The sequence below is a fragment of the Rhipicephalus sanguineus genome, chromosome 11 (genome assembly GCF_013339695.2).
Source record: "Rhipicephalus sanguineus isolate Rsan-2018 chromosome 11, BIME_Rsan_1.4, whole genome shotgun sequence".
Lineage (NCBI taxonomy): Eukaryota > Metazoa > Arthropoda > Arachnida > Ixodida > Ixodidae > Rhipicephalus > Rhipicephalus sanguineus.
In genome coordinates, this window is record NC_051186.1 from 13,268,535 (window position 1) to 13,284,635 (window position 16,101).

Sequence of the window (16,101 nt, forward strand, 5' to 3'; positions counted from 1 at the left end):
CACTTTAGGGGACCGGGATGTCGTATGATGTCGTCGCTTGGCGTAACGCAGGCGAAACCACGCACGCAAAACAATGTATAGCATAGCCATGTATAGAAAGAGGGCGGGAAAGCGAAGTCAGGGGGAGGAGAGAGGTGATGGTGAGGAGGATGGAAAGGAGGAGGTGGAGAGTCAAGAATAGCAGAGCCACCATGGTGTGTAGCGTAGCAGAGCCACCATGTGTAGCGTAGCCATGTACAGCAAAGGTGCAGGAAAGGGAAGTGACGGTGAGGATTATGGAAAGGAGGAGTGGGGTAAAGCATGGCATAGTAATGTACAGCGTCACGCAGCCGAAACCATGTGTAGCGTAGACATGTATACCAAGCACAGCCATGTATACCATGTATACTCTCTTGTACCCAACTTGCCGACAATATCCGCTCTTTCGCGCCCTCCAGTCGTAGAAAAAAAAAAAAAACTTTAAAACGCGAGTTATAGACGAAAAACAAAGATTCTTCGTTACGGGCAGGATAACCGACTGCACACTGAGGAATGGGCTTTTTCTATGCCCTTATGAAAGAGAGTGTGTGTCACATTGAGTTCATCATAGCATGCCTCTTTCACGCTAGAATTCGGCATTGAGGGTGAGAGAAAAAGGCAATGTCACACCAGTGGCGCCACGCCTGAAGGATGATCGGTGCTGGGTGGCCTTCTTTGCTCCTGTTTCTTTTTTTTTTCTCTTTGTCTTTTCTACTCCACTTTTGCCTTTGTTCATTTCTATGTTCTCCTTTCTCTTTCTTCCTCATTTCTCTCTTTCTCATTAAAGATATGCTATGCTTTACTCTCTCCCATTCGCTTTTCCCTTTTCCTCACCCTTACATCTCTGCTCCTCAAGTTCACTTCTCTTTCCCACGCACTTGCTACACTATACTATACAAGGCTATGCTATACTCTGCTAGCATTCCTAGATTTCCGAGTGGTCAGATGCTCGCCTTCTGATCGTCGCTGCGCGGGTTCGAATTCTGCCTCCCCAAGAATTCTATTTCGCTAAGAATTTCCCTGTTTAACTTTAGATGCGACGCATCTCTTGCTCGGGGGTATGTAACGCGGCGTGGCAATCCGCACGGGCCGCGGTAGTCCGCACTCACACAACGCATGCGCGCTTCTCCTCCTTCCCTCTCTCCGACAGCTGCGCGTTACTCTCTCCATTTCTCTACCAGAACCTGCTTGCGCTTCTCCTGCGTTCTCGCTTTTGCTTTCGCGGCGCATGCGCTACTCTCTGCGCTACTCTCCTCCTCTATGCGGTTAGAGCGCAGCGCGCGTTCAGTGCAGCGCTTGCTTTGGTTGACTCCGCTTGACTCCATTGGAGCTTCCGATGAAGCGTGATGGAAGCAACAGTCCCGTCAGTGAGTGGGCTGACGCAAGCACGCGTCAGCATCAGCCCAATTGTGTCCACTCAAGACAAAGCTGCGAAGCGAAGGGCACGGGACGCTGAACGCAAACGCTTGAAGCGAGCGGCGGACCCTGAAGTTGGTCAGCGCGAAGCAGCTTCGCAGTTAACCGTTTCACCATCGTCTAGAACGTTAATAACACCGTTAATAACGATACGAGGTCGGTAGCATGCCCAACGAACGCCAACGGAACGCGATCGTGCAAGTGCTCCGGCTTCGCATCGCCTTATGGTTCCCTTTAGCGGGATATGGTGTAATTTTTTATATTTTTCTTTCTTTTTCTCTCTCTCTCTTTTCTGCCCTTCTTTCTGTCTCTCTGTACTCGTGTCTCGCCCATTAGAGTTATTGCATCCCATGCCGGTAAAATAGGCGCACGTGCTTTGGGAGCGAAGCAGAAAATGAAAAAGAGCACGAAGAGAGAGTGTGCCGGTTCGTGATGATGTTCATTTCCGTTCACGCCTTACGTGTTCAGCCGCTCGGCTGAATGTGCTCCGCTGGTAATAAACAGGAACATGACAGCAGATGTAGAAAAATAATCGCTGTAACAACTGGCTTACGTTGAATGTATAAGGAACGCTCGTGCAGAAGCGCCAGTCAATTCGCGCGTGCAAATCATCGCTGTTGTTTTGTGAGACACCACATCAGTTTTTAAAGTGATGGCCTGAAAATGCTGTCTTCGAGCACTTCTTCTTGCTCTCGCTAGCTCTTCTTACAATCTCTCATGGTTCAATCGTGCGTTCTTACCCCTCACAGACATTTTTTTACGTCATGAAGCTTACGCAGTGGGTATTCTATACATCAGCTGACGATGTCATAAGAAATCGGTGATGCACTTTCCTAAAGGCTTTCAGATTATTTGCCGTTATGTGACAGACAGTGTGCCTGTCACTTCGACCCCCATCTCACATCAACTCAGTAATCGAATGCGTTTGACCTCCTTAGCTATCTTTTTTTATTCTTCTTAACTTCTAAGCTTGCTCGAGACCATGCTTCACTGAAACGTTCATTCTTATAATTCGATATACTTTTCGTACGATTGTTACGAAACAACCTGGAATAAAAATATGAATGTGTAGTTTTCCGCGGGAGATATAGAGAAACAAAAGGAGTGACTTGGAACATGATATGAAACGTTTATGTAAAGCATATGGTGTGGCAATGATGCATGGCACAAGGCCCAAATAACGAAAAATATTCAATGTCGCCGCGTTTAAATGAATGTCTGAGCATCAATATGCTCGAATGCACCAATTCACTACAACAGATCATTTTATTGAAGCTGAAGGTATAAATATGCAGAACCTTATTCACTAAATAGAAGCGTAAATCACGTAATAAATATGAGAAATAATGCATTGGAATCTACTATCAGGTTCGCGCAAGAATGAGCTGAAAGCTGGCTTCCAAGGCACTTGAACGCGAGGGCCCTGATACAACTGCGCAACTGAAATTGGCGCAGCAGAGGCGTCTCATGGTATGCTGTTCTGCGAGTGTCAATTTCTAATAATTCGTGGTACACACATATTGTTGAAATGATTGAAGCAAATGCAGGATGGCTTAGGAGTCCCGAACAAATAAGCATGACATTTCAACCCCGTCATATTGAATACGCTTGAATCTTTCATATTTATGAAAATCGGAGGCTTTTATGCTCTGCAGTGGACGTTATACTAAATATACTGTGTGTATGTATTGTATGAATTATGCATAACTGCGCTCAAGAACACCAGGGCGCAAATTTGAGAAAAGACCAAGAACGGAAACCAGACAAAATTCCTGAGTTCTTGCTGTTTCATAAATCCAGAATTAACGATATAATACTCACCACAACATCAATCTTCCCGAAATGCTCCGCGGTTCTTTTTACAACAGCTGCGATGTCTTCGGCACAGCGGACGTCACATCGTGTAGTAAGAACCTGCAATTACAATAATAATGCTGAAGCTTTTTACCAAATCTTGATAGTTTCGTTCTGGTGAAGTCGCTCATCAGAAGCGATTACTCGTAAAATCATCATTAATGATACGTACATTACTGCGTCTTCACGAGTCGCATTATTACTATCAGCATCATCCTCTTTCTCAAGCATGACCTTAGTGCAAATGTTCACCGTAGCGTAAGCTGAATAGACTGTCAAGATTTTTTTATACACGTGTCACCAGAACATGACACACGACGTGGAAATACGGCGTTGTAAAAACTGGCTTGCGTTGGACGTATGAGGCATGCTCGTGTTAAAGCACACGCCAATTTGCGCGTGTACATGATCGCTGTCGTTTCTGTGGCGACACAGGATTTCGGAGCGTTTAAACAAAAGTATTGTGCTTTCAAACATAGTTTGGTGTTTCGTAAATAACGGGCGAGATGACGCACCACTGCGAGTTATTGCTACCACTATGCAGTCCTGTTTCTTGCTTGATATACCGGACGACAACTTTGCATCCTCGCCAGCGCAAGAACCGAAGGGGACCAGTAATATTTTCGGTAAAGACACCTTACCTGTTTGCCAGAAATCTGCATTTCTTTCTTAGAAAACGAACCGCTGCTCTGACACAGCCAATTATCTACGGGCTGACACGAATCAATAAGAGCGCAGAATTTCAGGGGGTTAGGTGGGCCCATGTGGCAGATCTCAAGCGTAAGACGATGGTACCACCAGTGCCCCCGACCGTTTCGCTTCCGATTGCGTACTGCGTGGGGATGGCCACTGTCGCGATAGATTGCAGCGAGGCGAAAAAAAAAGCACTGCTTCAGGAAACAACGGTTAGATTATGTTATACAACACAGAGAACATTAGTTTTAGCTAATAAATGAATTTTTACAGGCAGCTAGGACTAACCGCTGTCAAGGTTGTCGTTATGACATCGTGAATTCTGACACTTTTGTGTGGTCTCGTGACACGAAGGTGGCTTTAACGGGGACGAGCAATTACGGGCAAATGCGGACGGGCTAATAATGGAGGAGATATCGCATCAAATCAGTTTGTTCTATTATGGCCTACGTAATCGTGCTTAAGCAGTCAATATACGATGAGGCGTTTTCGTGTCTTCTGTTCCATCAAGTGGCATACGAGCGCTGTGGCCATGGACCAGAGCAGTCTGTCGGATCGTAGAAAGCTAATGACAAATGCTGAGTAGTGAATATGTGTACCTTTCTAATAATAATTGTTGGAGTTGGATGTCCCAAAACCACGACATGATTATGAGAGAAGCCGTATTGGAAGGCTGCGTGAATGTCGACCACCTGGGGTTCTTTATAGTAGACCTAAATGTATGTACACGAGCCTCAACCATTTTCTCCTACGTCGAAATTCGGCCGCCGCGGCCGGGATTCGATCCCGCGACCTTCGGGTCAGCAGTTGAGCACCGTATCCACTTGACCATTGCGGTGGTTATTAATACCTTTGTCTGCCCATGGTATCAACTGTTTCAACATCCTAGATATGTGCACTTCACTGCGATTCTGGCCTAGTTTATCTTACCAAACCAAATTTCGCAATTATATAACGCTTGATGTTATATCGTTGAACTTCGACTACTCATGACAAGCTAAAGTGTGTGCCAATGGATGAGCGTAATCATAAAGTAGACATCCGTGTCACTGAATGCTATATGCGCTGCCGCAAGAATACAAAGAATATTAACTAACGATGTTACACCTGCATGTATTAAAGAAAATAACTTACACGGATGGCAGCGGGAAATCACCATTTAAACCTGTATCTGGCTGCAGGAGATCCTGATACGGCAATGATGCCCACATATGCTGTGAAAACTTTTTTACCATTTGTGGCATTCACTTGCTCTCTTAATGTTCATCAACACGTCTGTACAGTTTCTGCATGCCTCTTATCATAAGGGGAACGTCGAGGAACGCTTCCTGAAATCAAGATTTTTCTCTGCGCCGGCGATACATAAACGTACGCTTTGGGTAGCAGAGAAAGAAGTATTTGAGGAGGGGTATCCGCGAGCACGTGCGTGCAGCGTGGCACTTCAGGCATGCGGACGTCTGATAACCCGTTCGTCTTCCTTGTGCAGTTTTTATAGACGATAGTCTTTCTTGGGGAACTTAAACGCAGAAATTTTGGTCTGCCTTTCTGTCTGTCTGTCTGTCTTTCTGTTTGTCGGCACGTCCCTCGATTCAGCCACTCGGCCAAAGTTGAACCACTTGCCCAAGGGCCAGCCGTCTTGAACTGGTACGGCTGTTCATACTTGTGAACGTTGTCGATCAAAAAGTAAATATCATGCATATCTGAGGTGCAACATCACTAGTTAAGTATTAGGAGGCGTGTTCCTTTAATAGAAAATGCATACATACGTAATTTTAAGGACCCTAGTTTCTTAAGCTGCGCTGAAAATGCATAAGAATGGAAGCTTGAGCGAGTTGGTATGCGTTCATCTTTGTTGAAACAGGGCTCACTAGACGACGACGAAGTAAAAGAAGGCACAGGACAGGCGCTGCCTGTCCTGTGCCTTCTTTTACTTCGTCGTCGTCTAGTGAGCGCTGTTTAAACAAAGCTGAAAATGCGACTGCGCTGAAATTTGCCTTCTTCCGTGCCCTTCGCACGAGCTCATGGTTGTGTTTCGGTTTTGGTTCTGTATTGCACTGTACGAATGTCATGGGTTGGTGTTGAAAAACTTTAGTTTTGAGAAGGCCAAGAAGGTGAAAAAAATATTTCAAAAATGGAAAAGCAGCGTTGTGGGCGGCCTTCAGGCTGCCGGTTGTGGGCGCCGCTCTGGCGTTCCTGTTTTACCCAGGCGACGTGTAAATAAAAGAGTGTGTGGAGAGTACTCGTTGAGTGCGGACGTTTCTCTGCTTCAGCGCTTCGCTTCAAACCGCGTTTTCGGGCTGGCTGGCGTCCCCGCCGCTCGCGTTGGTCACCGCCGGTCTTCGCCTGCTGCTGCGCCGGGACTACCAGCACGCAACACAGCACTCATGTTTCCCGACGTATTGCCAGATGGCGTCCATATCTCACACAGCGCCTCTTCTATCGTCTTTACACGACATTTGCAGCGAAGCACGCAGATACGCGGCCAATTTTCCTCGGCCTGCTTCTCGCCTCCAGTGGGGGCAGCTTGCGATCCGGGGAGAGCACTACAGCGCAGACCCACAGTGTGGCGTACTACCATGCGCCAACAATCCCGTCCTGCACGTCATCGGAGATGGTGCCTCATCATTCGCCGTTACCCATCTCGATCCTGACTGCGCATGATCAGCACCAAGCACCACCCACCAGCTCATCTACAAAAGCTAGTGCAGCGCACTGGACGCTTCTTGGGCACGGTGGCACTTCAGGCATGCGGACGTCCGATGACCCGTTTGTCTGCCTTGTGCAGGTGAGGAAGAAATACGAAAAATGTATACGCTCTGATGATCCTTTTTTGCTTGTGCTACCGTGCCCACGGCTTTCTTGTGTGCCATGTTGTGTTAGGATGTTTTTGGGGAAATTACTGCTCTTAGGGGGAGACATCGAGACTAACCCGGGACCTGCGCAAGATCAAATCGCAAGTGCACTAAAAGAAATCGCCGCGGATATTAAGTTTATCAAGGAAAAGCGGCTGGTCGATATTGATAAACAGCTAGACGCTTTATCAAGACTCGAAGAGAAGGTTAATCTCTGTCAGGATGAGCTTGTCAGCATGAAACGCGCATATGAATTGCTGGAAAGGAAGGTCGATGACCTAGAAAACAGAAGTAGGCGATCGAACTTAATTGTTTATGGTCTACCTGAAGTTGAGGGAGAGACGAGTGAAAGTCTTGAACAAGCAGTGAATAAGACTATTGTTCAGGACACCCTCGGCCTAGAAAGAGTTTCTATCGAACGAATACACCGCCTAGGACGAGCGGAACGGAACAAAAATAGACCAGTCATTTTCAAGTTGCTAGACTTTAGGCAGAAATCATCCATACTTAAAAGCGAATACAAACTGAAAAACACCAGCTTCTCAGTCGGAGAAGACTTTTCGCCTAGGATTCGAGACATCAGGCGCAAGCTATGGAACAGCGCCAAAGAAAATCGAGAAAAGAAGGAGAAGGTGTCATTGGTGTTTGACAAATTATTCATTAATAACCAAGCCTTTATCTGGGATGAAGAAAAGAACGACAAGGTTCGCACCCAAAAAAACTACGAGGCACCATCAAGGCCGCAAACTCGCCAAGCTCGTCTACACGCAAAACCGAAGCCCTGACTATATTGAATGTTAACGCAAGAAGTGTTCTAAACAAAATAGATGCTCTCGAAAATCTTCTACTAGAATACAGCCCTGACATAGTAGGTGTCACAGAAACATGGCTTTCTTCCGAGATAATCGATAGTGAAGTTGTTCCTCCAGATTATTCCGTTATCCGAAAGGATAGACCTTCTCGTGGCGGGGGCGTCGCTCTACTCATAAAGAAATGTCATTAATATGAGTCGCTTCCAGCTGTAACAGATGCTGAAGCAATTTTCTGCCGAATTCTTTGCGATAGCGCTCCCATATTCGTTGGATGCGTTTATCGAAGCCCGTCATCCGGACACGAATGCATAACTACAGTTCATGACTTCATGCAGCGTCATGTTCGCAACTCTCGTATCCTGCTTATGGGAGATTTTAATCTACCAGACATTGACTGGACTACGCTAAACCACACATCACCTACCTCGGACGCCCTTATAAACTTAATGTTGAACTTTAGCCTTCAGCAAATCGTGTTATCTCCAACCCGCTTGCACAACACTGCCGTGAACATATTAGATCTGATACTGATTAGTCAGCACTTCCCGGAAGACCGTGTTCGAACTGACGTAGTTGACGGCATATCAGACGATCACATAGTCATATGCTTGCTGCCGCTTGGTTCGAGTATTGCATTTGAGCAGCGTGGATCAACTGTGATTGATTTCAAAAGAGCTGATGATAACAGCGTATTAACCTATCTCGCGCATGAGTTCCAAAACTTCTTGCAGCTAGCTTTTGACACATCCAGTGATACTAATCGACTTTGGCTAAGTTTCAAATCTACTGTAATGTACTGTGTCACTAACTTCATACCAAAGAAACACAAGAAAGCGCCAAGGAATTGGATAACACGTGAGGTTATCCAGGCAAAGCGTAGATTAAAAAGGTTGCGTGTGGCTGCGAAAAACCGTAAGTGTAAAGCATCCATTCAGCAGAAGCTGTAGTGCGCAAAATCAGAGTTTACGCAAAAAACGAAAAGTGCCAGACAATATTACTTTAGTGTTACCCTTCCAAGCTTTATTAAAAGCAATCCAAACAAATTTTGGAGATACCTTCGCAGCAGCAATAATACACAGTCGCACACGGCTCCAGGGGAAAGAACGGAAAAGGCTAACGAATACAACAATTTTTTCCAGTCAGTGGTCACGACTGATAATGGTATCATTCCTCCAGTATTATCCCTCGATTCGCCAATCATCGATCACCTAGAAGTCACAGATGCAGGAATACTGAACTTGCTTCTTAACTTAGATCCTAAAAAATCGAGTAGTCCAGACAATACTCCTAACGAGTTTCTTAAAAGGTACGCGGAATGGTGTAGCAAGTTTCTTGGGCTAATCTTTCGAAAATCGCTTACCTCATCCCAGCTGTCAGATGACTGGAAGATTGCAAAAATAATACCTATTCATAAATCAGGAGAACAGTCATTGGTGTCAAACTATCGGCCGATATCCCTCACTAGCATTTCATGTAAGCTACTAGAGCATATCATCCCCCAAAACATAACTGTTTTTCTCGAGAAAATAAAATTTTTGTCTCCTAACCAACACGGATTTCGTAGTGGCCTGTCCACTGTTACGCAGCTAACGGAGGTAGTTCATGACCTAGCTTTTACCATAAATAATCGCGGCCAAACAGACATGATCTTACATGATTTATCTAAAGCTTTCGATTGCGTATGTCACAGCAAATTACTAATAAAATTGAAAAGTGCCATAGGAGAGGGGTTATTGTTCTCTTGGATAGAAAGCTTTCTTACAAATCGCTCACAGTTCGTGCTGTATGAAGGTCATAAATCAAACATAGTCCCCGTAACTTCTGGGGTCCCTCAAGGTTCCGTCTTGGGACCACTATTATTTTTAATTTTCATAAACGACCTCGCGTCAAACATTGACTGTAATATCAAGCTGTTTGCAGACGACTGCATTACTTTATAAGGAGGTAACCAGCTTCACAGACCACATTAACCTCAATGAATGTCTCACCAAGCTAGCGGATTGGTGCGCTAAGTGGCAAATGTCCATTAATGCGAAAAAATCCGCAGCTATGATGGTAACACGTAAGCAGAATCCATAACAATTCATTTACACCATTCATGGTTCACCACTGACTAATGTTGTGCAGCATAAGTACTTAGGCATTACATTAACATCTGACCTGAGGTGGCATACACACATAGCTAACGTCACTGCGGCCGCACTGCGTAAACTTTTCTACCTAAAAAGAAGACTTAGAACTGCACCAGCGCCCACAAAACTCTTGGCTTATACCATGTTCGTAAGACCAATATTAGAATATGCCAACGTAGTTTGGTTTCCTCATTCACTAAGTAGCAGTGGCGCACCGATGAGGGGGGTTTCGGGGGTTGTAACACCCCCCCCCCCCTGAGGCCGACCAACCCCCCCCCCCTTAACTGCCCCGCTGTCCGTCTCATCGGGAGTCCAAAGTTCATATCCAGAGGTGTCCTGAGGTCGACTTTTCCTGACTGGCTCTAGAAATGTGTTGTATTCACTCATCTACTCCTAAATTGAAAAAAAAAAAAAAACGCAAACCGCATGCTCTATGGCTCTGCGTTCCTAAATTTCCAGGGAAGCAGCTTTCCAATAATAATATCTGGGGTTTAACGTCCCAAAACCACGATATGATTATGAGGGACGCCGTAGTGGAGGGCTCCTGAAATTTTGAACCTCTGGGGTTCTTTAACGTGCACCTAAATCTAAGTACACGGGCCTCAGTCATATTTTCGCCTCCATCGAAAATTCAGCCGCCGCGGCCGGGATTCGATCCCGCGACCTTCGGGTCAGCAGTCGAGCGCCATAACTTATCACTAGACCACCGTGGCGGGGCGCAGCTTTCCAAGAAAAAATATGCTGTCACGGGTTGTCAGTCTGGCCCCCTTTTATTTTCTTGCCCCTTTGATTACTACAATAGAGCATATGCCACGGCAAATATAAGAATGGAACACATCGAGGGACGAGCTCTCATTTCACTCGAGCCGCAACCAAAAATATTTCTCAGATACGTCTAAACGACTGTTTTTCGATCGTCAAGAGATCCTACGTCATAATTTTTCTCTCTCATATAAATTTCATCGAACGAGAATTCAATTCGCCCTTGAAACATAACACTCTCGGCCGTGTTTGGATGTTCCCGAAGCCTGAAAATAAAACGCTGCAAAAACACCTACACAAGTCGATATCTTCGGTTTTCTTCAGACCCCCCAAAAATGCGGAATATATTAGTCTTAGACATTAATGCGAAGAGCCGGAACATACTGCAGCGCACAACGTGAAAAAACAAAATAAAAACAGATGATATATTCAAGAAACTGACCAAGAACAGCTATGGAAAGTCTTTTATTCAGAAAGCAGTTCACTTTCAAAAACACGACGCAAGCTGATAAGTCCAGCACCCCCCCCCCTTTTCCAATCAACACCACCACAGAAATGCATCAGTCTCTACTATCCGAGTAGTGATCGAAACCATCGCTCCCAATTACCGGCCGCCGAAAGAGAAAATTCAAGACACCAGCTGAACCGAGAACCTGAAAGAAAGACGGGAACGACGTCCCCAATTTTGCAAGAGATCGCAACCCCATAGCCGAAGATTCCGAGGACGCGGACAGCAGAATCAATTTTCCTTAAACTACAGTTTTCGCAGTTGAAACCAACTACCGGAAATGAATCTTGACATATGTTAACGACCCAAACAACGTGAACCGCGCTCAATGCAACCTGCCCCTTGTGTACAGCACACAAAAAAAAGAAAGAAAGAGAGAGAGAGAGAGAGAGAGAGAGAGGCATCTGCGTACCCACTTCGACGCGTCCGTCTAAAACGCTCCCCACCCCCTTCACTGTTCAACTCATGCCTTCCGGTCAAGCCCTTGCACTGCTCTGTTCTTTTGCCGACAAGCACCGCCGCAGCACCCTGTCATACTCGCCTAACAAAAGAAGCCCTCTTCATGTGCTTCCCTTCCTCAAACTCCGAAGAGGGAACCGCATGGTTTCTGAAACGCGGGACAATGCTCACTCAAATTTTAAAGATAAGAAGGCGTCGGCGGCATCTGATCCATCCGCCAAGCTTCGACGCACGTGTTTTCTATTTTCTTCGGGGCTGCTGGTGAATGGTACCGTCTGTCGCTTAATGGTTGCAACGGAATGGTCGCGCACTTTTTACTGAACCTCGTTGACAGCGGACGAACGAGACGTGTTAGTGCGGCGAGAAGAAAGGCCACCTCGCAAGCGGCTCGTTCATCAAAGCGACCGCGAACCCACGGAGGCTGCGTAGCACGAGCACACGACGAGTTTAAGCACATTGAGTGGTTCCTGGATTTCTGAGCAACCCTTGGAGCAACTAGTGTGTGCGTCGCCAGCCATTGTCGCAGCATCGCACGCACACAGAGACTCTAAGCATGCCATGCGGAGTCCGGCCGTTGCAAAGATGGGAGGAGCAAGAAGCCGTGGCAGAAGGAGTAAATGTTTTTAACGACGTCTGGTAAGAAAAAAAGAACCTGGTGGTGGTGGTAGTGGTTTGAAGAGGAAAAGGCGCCTAATTTCTGCAGCCCGGTCGGGAGCACGGCGCAGCGCCTAAAAGAACCTTGGAAAGTGCGGAAGGTCTGTTGGGGCGGCACGTTTCCTTTTCTTTTTCTCAGTAAACGTCTCTCGCCCATTCTCTTTACCACTTCTTCTTTTTTGCATGTACATCGGACGGAAACTACAACGTTTGATGTGCACACATGCGTGCACGTTCAGTTTGCTTGCTAGAACTTAATTGTGGCCGTGTTTGCTGCGTGAATCTGCGTTGGCAATGACCTACCTCGCCGAAGCCCTCTCTCGAAGCGCCAGTCATCCTCACCTACTACCAAAAAGGATTTCGTGTTCATATTCAAGCGACGCAGCAACAACACCGGAATGCCCGATTACGTCCATAGAGGAACCGGTAACTCAGCAGATATCATCGTCTCATGCGTCCATTGACCAGTCAATTTTTACTAAGGATGGTTCAGCCGCCGAACCTATATGCGCGACGCAGCAACACACCGGAATGCGACGCAGCAACAACACCGGAATGCCCGATTACGTCCATAGAGGAACCGGTAACTCAGCAGATATCGTCGTCTCATGCGTCCATTGACCAGTCAATTTTACTAAGGATGGTTCAGCCGCCGAACCTATATGCGCCGGAGTGACCTGGGAATCTACGCTGGAAAGTCAGTAAGTGCGGTTATAATGCAGTTTATCCGTGAGCTGAGAATTGTACTGTATGTGTGCTGCATTGAACTGTACATGCTATTTATAACCAATACTATGTAGTTTATAAGTAATATTTATGGTGCGCTTTGAAATTTATAGTTTGGCGAGACTCCAAGGAAACGTAGGAAATTATCAGCTGCAGCGTTTTTTAAGAGTTGTATTTGCCATGCATGCGGGCTTGTTCGTATGGCATTTTCTTATTACACTGGTAGTGCAAATACACGGGACACAAGAAACGCACACGAAAACACACACACGGCGCTGGGTGTCTTCATGTGCCTTTCTTGCATCCCGTTTGTATGCGCTACCTACCATAGTAATAAAGTTTTAACATCATTGCGCGACCGCCAGCCAGCCGACATGTCGGTTCAATTTGTAGTTTATTTTCTACGTGCACAGCTGCTCCACTGAACGGTTTTTTGGCCTTGTCAAGTTATTTCAAGACCTTTCTGTAAAACGCTGAATAATCATCATCATAATTCATGTTATTATTATTATTATTATTAATATTATTATTATTATTATTTGGTATTTTATTTGTTGTCGCATTACTCCAGCTGAAGCAAGGAAATGGCATATTATGCAATGTGCTTGCCCCCCCCCCCTCCCCGCACTCCTGTAATCTTGTCAGAAGTTCAACCCCCCCCTGAGAGAAATCCTGGGTGCGCTAATGCTAAGTAGTATTAGTAAATTAGAGGCAGTACAACGCAAAGCCATACGGTTCGTACACAACAAGTTCAAACGTACAGATTCTCCCACTAACCTTCTGGCTTCATCTGGCATTGTTAAACTAGATACTAGGGCAAAAGAAGCGCGCCTGAGGTTCTTGTACCAGTTGTTACATGGCCACTACAAGGTAGATGTCTCTAAGTACGTCACATTTTCCCAGTCGCGCCCTACCCGTCATAAGCACAAATACAGTCTGAAAGAATATTCATCAAAGAGCGACGTTTTTGGAAAATCGTTTTTCCCACTAACAATACGCGAATGGAATAAACTGAAGGCAATGCTACTAATGCCGACACACTATCCGCATTCACCGCAGTGTTAGAAACCATGCGTAACCTACAATAGTGTGTCAATGCTTCGCATACTTTGTTATTTTTCTCTTTCCTTTTTTCTTTCTTTTTTTAGCAGAGTGCACTGTGGCAGGCCAGACAGTACTTGGCCAGGCCTAACTTTTCGCCTCTGTCTGGTAAAATGAAGGGATGGAAGGAAAAAAAATGTTTTTTTTTTAATTCATTTAATCCATCGCTCAAATACCTGGCTTCGTATGCGCAAGTCAGCAGTTTCCCGAGTTTGCTGCTAGAAAACTGCGCATATTGTTGATTCTGTCACCGTCATTTGTCCTGCTCTCTGATATGCATACCGAAAAATTTGGCGCGTTTCAAATTGATGCCTCTCGTTTCAGTCTCTCTTTTTTTTCCTTGCGCAAATAAAATGCGGAATGGTTTGCCGGACGCACTTGTAGATAGTGATGGTTGTGCCGATATTAAAGATGCGGTACATATCTATATATTTTTATAACAGTGTATAACAAATTTTGGTACGAATATCTCCTTGTTTTTCAGTAAAGAAAATTCATTGTTCCTAGTATTTCGTTGTTGTTTACCAATAGTGTAAGTGAACCCGTATGTTACTTGGAATGTTATTGCTTGCTCGTTATGAATGAATACAATGTACAATATGCCCTCTGTAATGACTCCGTGACTGGGGTCGACAGTATTGAAAATAAATAAATAAATAAATAAATAAATAAATAAATAAATAATACCGTAATGGCCCGGTTAAAGCGAAGTATGGAATGCGGCTATCTTCAGGCTACAGTGCGAATTCTGACTTTACGCAGCAGTATGGCTCGCGGCGGCGCATTTTCGATGAAGGCGAAAATGCCTAAAGGGACTGTCTACCGCTCAGAAAAATTTTTCCGATTGTGGTGAAAACGAGAAGATCGTTCGTCACATCGGCGGCAACGAGCATGCTTTTGCCCCATAAAAAAGGAATTGTATTTTTAATTTGATGTTGAAAATTGCGAAAGAATGACCGCTAGCGTCACCGAACTGCGATGTGGTTCAATCCACTGGTATGACAAGAAATCCTCTAAATTGTCTAATTTAGAGGATTTCTTGTCATACCAGTGGATCACTTTGCTTAAAAACAAACATGTATAATTTGAAATTGTATTTTACACACTCGAGGCACCTTTCGGTTGCGTCAGAGAGTAATTTTTCGCCTTTTTTTTTTCTCACGCATTCAAACAGGCGCCCGGTGGCGCTGCTTGCGGCGCCGTCTTCGATTTATTCTGCTTCAACTCATGCGCTATGCCACCCGGCTCTCCGCGCTCGTCGTACTGTGCCGCTGTATTGTTGTTAGGATGTCTCACATGCTGCGCTGTGAAGGCGCGCATATATTGTATCTTTCTGATGAATCGACTTGGCTTGTATTGCGGCAGCAGTGCTAAAATAAACGCATAGATTGCGATTACATAAAAAGAAGTGTTCTGTAATCGTATAATAAGGCATCATTTAACCGCTAGCGTGCTGAAAACGACTGTTACGTTCATTACAATAGTGCTCAGTGAAAATAAAGTAATCCTACAGAAATTACATGTGCTTTCGGTTTTAATTATTACCGGCACTACAATCGTCATCGCGTCCAGCAACCAGTGTTGTGGGCACGTTTCACGCCAATGGAAGAATACCGAACGCAGATCGAAAAATTGTGTTTTAAAAATTTCTACTCACTTTCCAGGGAAACCGCTGCAAGGTTGGACAATTCAGACGGTACGCTTTCTATTGCGGTACAAAACAGAAAAGCGATGAAGGACGGTAGACAGTCCCTTTAAGGCCCGTGTACTTCGATTTAGGTGCACGTTAAAGAACCCCAGGTGGTCAAAATTTCCGGAGCACTCTACTACGGCGCCTACAAGAATCATATCGTGGTTTTGGGAAGTTAAACCACTACAATTATTATTATATATTATAGTAGTATGGCTAACTGTGATGACGTCAGGTACTAAATACAAAAAAATTGGGGGACCCTTAAGCTTCGCCTTTAAGAGTTCAACCAGAGCCGTTGGGAGAGTTCGGCGCTCTTTTGATCTCGCCGCCAGTCTGGGAACTGCTGCACTACAGTCTGGCAACAGCGCGCTTCCGCGCCGCCGACGCCATTTCGTGCCGAGGTTTCTCGTGATGCTGTACC

General features: G+C 45.4%; 1 protein-coding gene across 1 annotated transcript in view; it reads right to left on the reverse strand.

The window, feature by feature from the left end:
• The window catches only part of LOC119374462 (uncharacterized oxidoreductase SERP2049), a 177,324-nt gene that overhangs the window by 143,125 nt on the left and 18,098 nt on the right, over nt 1–16,101 (reverse strand). Inside the window, exon 3 of the mRNA XM_049411064.1 lies at nt 3,256–3,348. Coding sequence (XP_049267021.1) covers nt 3,256–3,348 — 93 coding nt within the window. The remainder of the gene's footprint in view (nt 1–3,255; nt 3,349–16,101) is intronic.